Below are 9,194 nucleotides of genomic sequence, written 5' to 3' on the forward strand. Positions count from 1 at the left end.
ATTACTTTGTAAACATCAAAACATGAAGGAGGTAAATCCTATATTGGATCAAAACTTTAATCAAGTTATCATCAAGATCAATCATCCATTTTGGTGGATTAAGGTTTTCACCTCATCGACACCCAAGATCCATTGAGTTTGACGAAACTTATGATGTTTACAAAGAAAGACCTATGAGTTCCTTGGAAATCAAATGAATGCATGGATGCATGGTTTATGCATCAATCACAATCAAGATCACACATAGTCGCACGAACAAAGTTCAAAGGTTCGACGTCACGAGCACGGAGTCAAGGTTAAGAACCACCCACAAAGGTATGTACTAGGGAATTTTGTACCTGCCGAACGGGTTCTACAAAGGTTCCCAGAGTTTTCAATCTTCTATTGGATACTACCGGCACGCACAATTGCTCATGGGCGCCAATAATATGCCTAAAAAGACCTCGTCTGAGCGTAGTATCGCATGACAACAAGCTCAAATTGGTACTTGATCTTGTTTCTGCACTACATCCTAAAAAGGCTTAGATTGGTTAAAAGGGGTTCTAGGTCATTCAGCTTCTACGGACACTCACTATTGAAAGTAATAGCGTTATCACGATGATTCGTAACAACATCTACTACCTTCCATGAGGCCTCCACTGATTGGGGTTCCACCATATGACGCTCATGCTAAGGATTGCTCCTGACATGCGACTATTGGTCTTACCACCTCCTATCTCAAGTTACTCACAAAAGTTCGGGTTAGAACTTTATCTCATCACAGAGGAACCATCGAGCACCAAAAAGAAAAAAAAAAGAAAATAAACATACAAAGCACACAACAATATATACAGATAAAAACACACAGATAAACAAAAATAGGCTTAACACACTTAAAACTGGATCCCCAGTGAAGTCGCCATTTTTCTGTAGCGGGGAAAATCTGACATCGAAGCCATGGGATTGACTCGAATCAATATTCCGTTTTGAAATCGCCACCGCGCTTTATTTTTTCAAAGGAAAAGGGAAAAGAACGTAAAACCCAAAGTTTTGTTTTTTTTTAAAACAAGAAAGAGAACTCAGGTTCGGGTGTTGATTATATGAGGGGAAGGTTTTAAGCACCCCTCATATCCGTGGTACTCCACGGGAACCTTTTTGAAAATCTGTGTTGTGTATGTGCTAAAAAACGGTTTGTTTTATTTTCAAAATAAGCTCGGCAAAGCGTTAAGCTTTGGGCCTACATACCTCCTCGGTGCAATGGAGAAGTCAGAGCTAATGTAGTTCCGCTTTTGGGAAAAAACGTTTTAAAAACGAATAAACACTTTGGTGTCGTTAGAGAGAAATACTCAGCCATTGATCTTGAGCATGAGAACAAACAAGTTCTTTGCATCGCAAATGAAAGAAGGGCTCCAACTCGGATAAAATCAACGAGTATGCCACTAGCTCTCTCACGCGGAAAAGATCTCGTTATTATCAATCAATTTCAAAATCGTGGGGTATAACCACTCGTTTCGACAGTTAACGGTGTCTAAACTTTTGAAGAAAAGCCACTAAGGGCGAAAGATATTTTTGAGAAAAGGTTTTTGAAAAGGTTTGCAAACATAAGAATATTTTGGAAAAAGGGAGAAGATTTTGAAAATTTAAGAATGGGAGGAGATGAAGAGGCTAACCTAATGCATAAAGTAAAAGCTAAGGAAAGAAACGGTCTAACCAAATAAGAAGCCAACACTTGACATTAAGAGCCAAGGTAGTTTTCCCATCCTTTGGATTTATCAATACCAACACATTAACACTTGGGGATCCACATGAACTTATTGTCTTAGCACCACTTTGCATTAAGCACATTAAGATTCTGACGAAAATTGGGCAGAGTAACGGCTGTTTTCGGGTAAAATCCTTATCTCAATGCCTTGGAATTAACCATCAAGGGCTTTCAAGGAAATACCTGCACACATAAACATACAACAGAACAATGCCAGACAGACAGAACAATCACAGGATAGCAATAGAATGAGTCCAGAGGTACTAGGTCCATAAGTCCAAATCTCCAAAGCGCTAGGGATAGTAACCGATAGTCCAAAGAGAGCCTTATGTGTTTTTTAGATTTTGGTTATTTATTAGTGTTTTAGCGAAAGAGTAAAGTATGGTCCAAGTGGACAAAAGAAAAATAACGGAAACATAAACATATGTCCAAGTGGACAAAGAGAAAATGACGGAAGGTAAATATGATGAAATGATAAAGTAAAGCGATAAGGCGAGAAATATAAAGAGCGGTAATATAAAGAGCGGTATAGTAAAGGTGCGGAAATTAAAGTTAGTTGTTAAATGTTAAAGATAACCATCTTGAAACTTGTCAAGTATGTTATCAAAGTTAGTAGGAAGATCTATGGTGAGTGAATGATGTACTCGGATTTAAAGTCAATGGGGCTTATCAGAAGCTTGATAAAATCATAGCGACTACACGATAAAAACCTCCACAAGTCTTAAATCAACCGCATACAATTCTCTTCCATGTTTGATCTTTTATCGAGTCGGGACAAATGTAGGAGAACTCTCCATGTATCAAGATCATCAATCAAAGAAATAAGAAGGAGAAGAAGAAATGATCTAGCCTTTATCAAGAATCCATAGAATTCTCAAGATATTAAGACTTTCATCGATCAAAAGCAAATATGATGAAAAGATAATAAGGAAAACAAATTGATCTAGTCTTCATCAAGAATCCATAGAATTCTCAAGATGTTAAGACTTTCATCGATCAAAGAAAACAAGATGAAAAAGATAAGAATAGAAACAAATTGATCTAGTCTTTATCAAGAATCCATAGAATTCTCAAGATGTTAAGACTTTCATCGATCAAAAGCAAATAAGATGAAAAGATAATAAGGAAAACAAATTGATCTAGTCTTTATCAAGAATCCATAGAATTCTCAAGATGTTAAGACTTTCATCGATCAAAAGAAAGATAAGATGAAAATAAGAATGAAAACACAAAAGATAATCAACTCACACTATCATTAATATCATTCATCTAATATTATGGATTAGGTCATTTCAAACCTATCAACATCCTAGATCCAATGATATTAATGAAGTGGAGGAAGTAGGAAACCAAAACAAGCATAAAAAAGGCAAAAAACCACATTCTGCCAGCAGGAAATCGATTTCATGCAGAGGGAAATCGATTTCCATAAGGCAGTTTTCAAAAAAAACAAGTTACGTACAGCATGAAATCGATTTGAGCCTTAAGGAAATCGATTTGACCAGTGCAAATTTCAGCAAAAACAACATTTAAAGGCATAAAACTTGACTTAAGCAAACATACAAACACCTTATGATCACATATCAATTGGAGCACGAATTTTCCATCAAATCACCATCAAATAGCACCAATATAGCATCAAAGATGCATCACACACAAGCAACAAAGATCTACATCATGATATACAAAAAGGATGAAGAAAATTACCAAATCTTGAACAAAACTTAGATCTACTTCAAGAATCACCAACACAAATCTTGATCTCTCAACAATTGAAGAAAAAAGAGTGAAATAGATGGTGGTTTAGCTCAAAGTTCGTGAGGTTCAAGATGTGACTCACAAACTTTATGAAAGAACAAAGAGCTTTGGTGAATTTGGTAGGGATGAGGAGAGAAATTGCAAGGGGTTTTTTGGCTCTCAAAAGCTTGAGAAATGAGAGAGTAGTGGGCTCTATTTATAGGATGAGAGCAAGAGTAGTGGTAGTTTGGTCTTTTTGCATTTGGAAATTAGCTTGTGTTTAATTGGTGATTAAAGTGGCAATTAAATGGTAAAAAGTGGTAAAATGGGGTTTAAGTGGGTTTAATGAAGGGATTAATTTTGATGAGGTGGAAAATTGGTAAAGTGATCAAAAATAATCAAAGAAAAAGGTGCCAAAATGATGTCAAGCTTCCCTCCTTATATTTTTGAATTTTGCCTTAAGGAAATCGATTTCCCCAGGAGTGAAATCGATTTCACTCTGTTCCAGAAGAGAATTTGGCGCAAAATACACTAGGGAAATCGATTTACCCAGGAGGGAAATCGATTTCATGCTGTCCAGAATGTGATTTTGTTGAAGATTGCTGCAGGGAAATCGATTTACCCAGTAGGGAAATCGATTTCATCAGTCCAAAACATGAAAAATGCCTTGTTTATTGCATGTCTTGGCTTGGTACCTACAAAACAAGAGCCTACAAAGAAATAAAGCAATGTTTTTGGTATTTGGGTTAGTATAAAACAAATAAAAAGCTAGAAATGCTCGATGGTTCCCCTCAAAGGAAAAATGATACCTCAAGGTTGTGATCTTGATTGATGATTGAAATGCAAATGATGTATGATCTTAGGGTCAAAAATTGGGGTATGACAGATCTATGAGACGTACTCTTGGCAGTAAAATTAAGACTCGGTTTTCGAATCCATCAGCCAAAGCATTGTGATCTTCAAAAATGCAATGGGTGCGTGGAATGATTCATGACAGGTTTCAGGCAAGGAGCTTTTTCTATTCCAAATTGCATATTTTATCGAAAGGACTTGAGACTTGTATGTCTATGCCTTGTTGAGCTTGACTTATTAAGTACCCTTGTGCAGCTATGTGCAATGGTTTCCATCATCATGATCTGAATTATGCAACTGGAACTGGTTTAAATAGAGATGATGCTTCAAGAATTGGTCACATACTCACAGAAGCATTTTTCAGTTCCAACTCGAGTAAAGGTGCAACTGTTAGTCAACAGCCTGCAGCTAGTTCTAATCAGAGGTCAGCTCTTCATCTCAGTTTGGCCATAAACCTAGCACATACTAAGTGTTCATTTCACTAATCATTCAATAGCCTTTCATTTGGATCTTGGATAATTGACTCTGGTTCTAGTGATTACATTTGTCCCTCTCTTAGATGTTTTGCTTCTTAAACTGAATTTTCCATTAACTTGCTTTCAATGTAAAAAAAATGGGTTCATTGTTTCTCAAAATGAACTATATCAGGGCATGTATTGGGAAATCTGCATGGAGAAAAGTTTCGGATTGCATCTAGCAGGTTTATTTTTCTATTATGGCAAATTGTTTTACAAACAAATTTGTTGCATATCTTCATACAATTTGATGTGTAGATACCTAAAGTCAAATGAAAGTTTAACCTTTGATATTCAAGGCCTTCCTACCATTTAGCATTTTTGGAAAGTTTATGCTGTCAATTAGATCAAGTTGTAAACAACAGTATCAAATAGCTAATTCTTTTGAACAAACATTCTAAAATCTTTACAAAAAATATACAATGTTCTAGAAAAAATATAAATAAATTCTCTCATAAATTGCAAAATCTATTTACAAATTGCATTAAAAACAAAACTTATCAACAATTTTCTGATTCATAAGCCAGCGCGTCCACATCCACGCGGCATTTTCTTAGAGCTCAAATCTTCAAGATCCATGGGATTGTAAAAATGGGGGGCTATCTCCAACAACCAGTCTGACTTTATCTCTGTCACCTGCCTCATATACTCCTTAGTTGTGAGTGCTAGCTCATGGTATAAAACCAATTTAGGAAGAATCTCTACCAGCCCCGAACTGGGGTGTATGTGTACATTCTGTTGACCTTTTACTAGCCGATAAGATCCATACTTTTGTAGTATTGCAGAGTGAGGAAAAAATCCAGATGCTATGGACTTCTTTATGGCATCTAAGTCATTAGAACTTGAAGTAATTTCGATCTCAACCTTCTCCAATAAACGTGCAAGTTGGTCACGAATGTCTCTGGCACGCTTCATGCTCCGTATCTGTATATAATTCTCGTAACACCATTGCTTGGAATAATTGGCTTCCTTCCATGAATTGTAGATCTTTAGATTAGCAATGTGATCACCAACATCTCCTGTGTGAAAATTCATCCTTGCATTGTCAGCGTGTACTTTTTTATCCTTTGGCCGGTAAAATATTGAGTTTCCGGTTGAAAGCATGGCAGCGATGGTTATGATCTCGTCAGAACATTTGTACTTTTCGGAAGCAACAATCATTTTCGACAACATGGGATCAAGTGGGAACTCTGCCATCCGTCTACCTACCTTAGTTAACTTGCCATGCTTGTTTGAAGCACCTAGATTATATAAAAGCTCCATGGCTTTGATGATGGAATCAACCGGCGGAGGATCCATAAAATCAAAATGCATCAACTTCTCGCAATCAATACCGAGACTATACATGGTTAACAGTACATTAGCGAGGCTAGTCCGCTGTATTTCTGGTGGAGTGTTATCCTCCAACTCTTGTTTAAAAGCGTAAGCAGTGTATAGCCTATAGCACTTGCCTGGACTTGTTCTTCCCGACCGACCAGCTCTTTGATCAGCAGCAGCTTTTGAGATTGGAGTTATCAGTAAAGACTCCATTCCAGTCTTTGGGTTATAAGTCTTCATCTTACAGAATCCTGGATCAATGACATACTTGATCCCATCAATTGTCAACGAGGTTTCTGCAATGTTTGTGGCAAGCACAACCTTTCGAGCCCCTTTAGGCGTGGGTTCAAATATTTTAGCCTGTAATTCAGTTGGTAGGTTGGCATATATAGGGCATATAATTAACTCGCCGATTTTAGCCTGGAAAGCTCTCATACGATGCTTCAAGATTTCTTCCACTGTTTCAATTTCTTCTTGACCGGTAAGGAATACAAGTATATCTCCAGAAGGTTGAGTAGCATGGATTTGAAGCGTGGTGACAACGGCAGCATCCAAGTAATTGGCTTCTGGCGCTTGGGTGAAGTAGATTTCAACCGGATACCGCCTGCCAGGAATATTGAATATCGGAGCAAAATCAAAGAACGTACTGAACTTATCTGCATCAAGAGTGGCGCTTGATATGAGTAACTTAAGATCAGGGCGAGCAAGTGCTAAATCCTTCAACAATCCAAATAAAAGATCGGTTGAGAGTGTTCTTTCGTGCGCCTCATCCACCATTACGACGCTGTAAGTTTCTAACTGAGGGTGAACAAGGAATTCCCTCAACAACATTCCATCAGTCATGTATTTAAGAACAGTCTTCTTGGAAGTGCAATCCTCAAATCTTATGGAATAACCAACTTCATGTCCTAGTTTAACACCCATCTCTTGGGAAACTCGGGCGGCAACACTCATAGCAGCTACGCGGCGTGGCTGAGTACATGCAATCATCCTCCCGTCCTTGGTATAACCAGCTTCATGAAGATACTGAGGAATTTGAGTAGTCTTTCCGGAACCAGTTTCACCGACAATGACAATGATCTGGTGATTATGAACAGCTTCAAGTAATTCATCTCGGAAAGAATAGATAGGTAGGTTTTTTCTGTCCTCTTGAAGAGCCTGTAAAACTGAAGTCTTAGGTTTAGATTTTTCCAATGCAATCTCCCGTTGAAAATCATGCCCATCCATAATTGATGCTTTGATAAAATCAACATGATCCTCAAAAACAAACTGGTGATTATCATCATCACTCCTTCTATTTTTGGATCCAAAACTCAATGTTGCTTTTTTGATTTGATTATCCTCCCAATCAACTTCTTTATCATCATCTCTAGTGTAACGCTGCATGGCAACAGAAAACCTCTTGTCTTGATTAATTCCAAATTGATGATCATCGTAAAGTTCCGGCATTGTGTACTCATCTTTAGCAGCAACATCTAACCCTATCTTGTTTGCAATTATATCATAAGTCTGTTGCTTGTGCGTGAAGTCACGATATTCTGATTCAGAAAGCTCCACACCTTCAAATAGATAGTGTTCGTCAATGATGTCATCTCTGAGTTGTTGTAATTTCTTTTCCTCTCGCTTTTGTAAGTAACATTGCCGAGAATATTTTCTAAGAGATTCAACTTCTTCTCCTCTACTCCTCTTCATCTTCTATCAAATATCAATGTGGATTACGCTAATAATAATAATACAAACTATTACTTATGAAAGAAGGATTAATTAGGTTAATAGAAACTAGGTAACCACTTGCTTGCTTTTATATACACCAAAACAAATCTAAAACAAATTTTTAAAAGATATAAAAATCTGTTTCAATTAACTAAAAGATATGAAAAAGCAAATCAAATTGATTTTGCAATTCAAATTTTCAGTTTGAAAAAAATAAACAATTTAATATATTTTATTCTACAAAAAATCAAATCTAAAAGATATAAAATCAGTATATATAAAATTACTTTTAATTTGGAATTTTTTTTTGCCAATAACCAGTTTTTAAAAAAAAAATACAAAAAAAATCATCTTTTAAAAAAAATTACCTGGATAATCAGGTTTGGGGTGCCCTACACATTGGTGCCACCCCCATGGCGCCATTGTGGAAAATTTTGTGAGTATGCACTATCTTAGGTGGCGCCTTAGTTGAAGGAAAACTAGGGTTTGCATGGTGATGGCGCCTATCTACATATCTACTATCTAGCTATTACTAGAAGATGCTATCACTCAATCAAAAATGCCCTTTATTCTTTCAAAATTTACAAAGTAAAAAAGGTATATTAGTACTTACATAAAAGATCAATATAATCACAAAATCACTTTCTCATTTCAAAATATATATTCTCTCCTTTTACAAATTAAACTATTTTATCTTTCACTTTCTTTATTAAACACTCTACACACTTTACAATTTTCATTTTAATTTTTTCTCCCTCAATTTTTTTTCTCTTTTTATTTTTAAAAATATAAATAAATTAATAAATTGAATCTTTTTTAATGGAACGAAAAGAAATACGTAAAAATTTACTCAATCAAAAACATAGTTATTTTATGATTATTAAAAAATTATTCATAATTATTTTTTTAAAAAAATTTAAATATCAAAATGTCTACTTTACTGACGAGCCTCTATCATCAAAATATCTTTTTTTATTTTAATTAACAATTGTCTTTATTTAAGACACAAAATTCTTATTTTCAAATGCCAATTTTTTTTCACGGGGCATTATCAGTAAAATACATATTTTATTTTAATTAATCATTGTCTTTATTTGAGACACAAAATTCTTATTTTCAAATGTCAAAATTTCTATTTTTACTACAGGGCACTATCAACACGATACCTATTTTATTTTAAATAACAATTCTATATAAATATGTATTCTAATCTTTTCATTGTAATATGATTGATTAACCGATTCATTCTTACTTTCAAGATAATTTGTTATTTATTAGGTGTTGAGTTGTCACTCATTTGCATATGTCTTTAATGTTGA

At 35.4% G+C, this 9,194-nt stretch overlaps 1 protein-coding gene across 1 annotated transcript; it reads right to left on the minus strand.

The window, feature by feature from the left end:
• Nucleotides 1–5,361: 5,361 nt before the first annotated feature.
• LOC131650788 (pre-mRNA-splicing factor ATP-dependent RNA helicase DEAH1-like) lies at nt 5,362–7,854 on the minus strand. The gene has a single exon (XM_058920498.1). It carries the CDS (start codon nt 7,852–7,854, stop codon nt 5,362–5,364), a length of 2,493 nt encoding a protein of 830 aa, XP_058776481.1.
• Nucleotides 7,855–9,194: the final 1,340 nt, after the last annotated feature.

The sequence above is a fragment of the Vicia villosa genome, linkage group LG2, assembly GCF_029867415.1.
Source record: "Vicia villosa cultivar HV-30 ecotype Madison, WI linkage group LG2, Vvil1.0, whole genome shotgun sequence".
Classification (NCBI taxonomy): domain Eukaryota; kingdom Viridiplantae; phylum Streptophyta; class Magnoliopsida; order Fabales; family Fabaceae; genus Vicia; species Vicia villosa.

Bases quoted from the DNA above. Each gene is read 5' to 3' on its own strand.
- LOC131650788 (XM_058920498.1), bottom strand. From the start codon at position 7,854: ATGAAGAGGAGTAGAGGAGAAGAAGTTGAATCTCTTAGAAAATATTCT.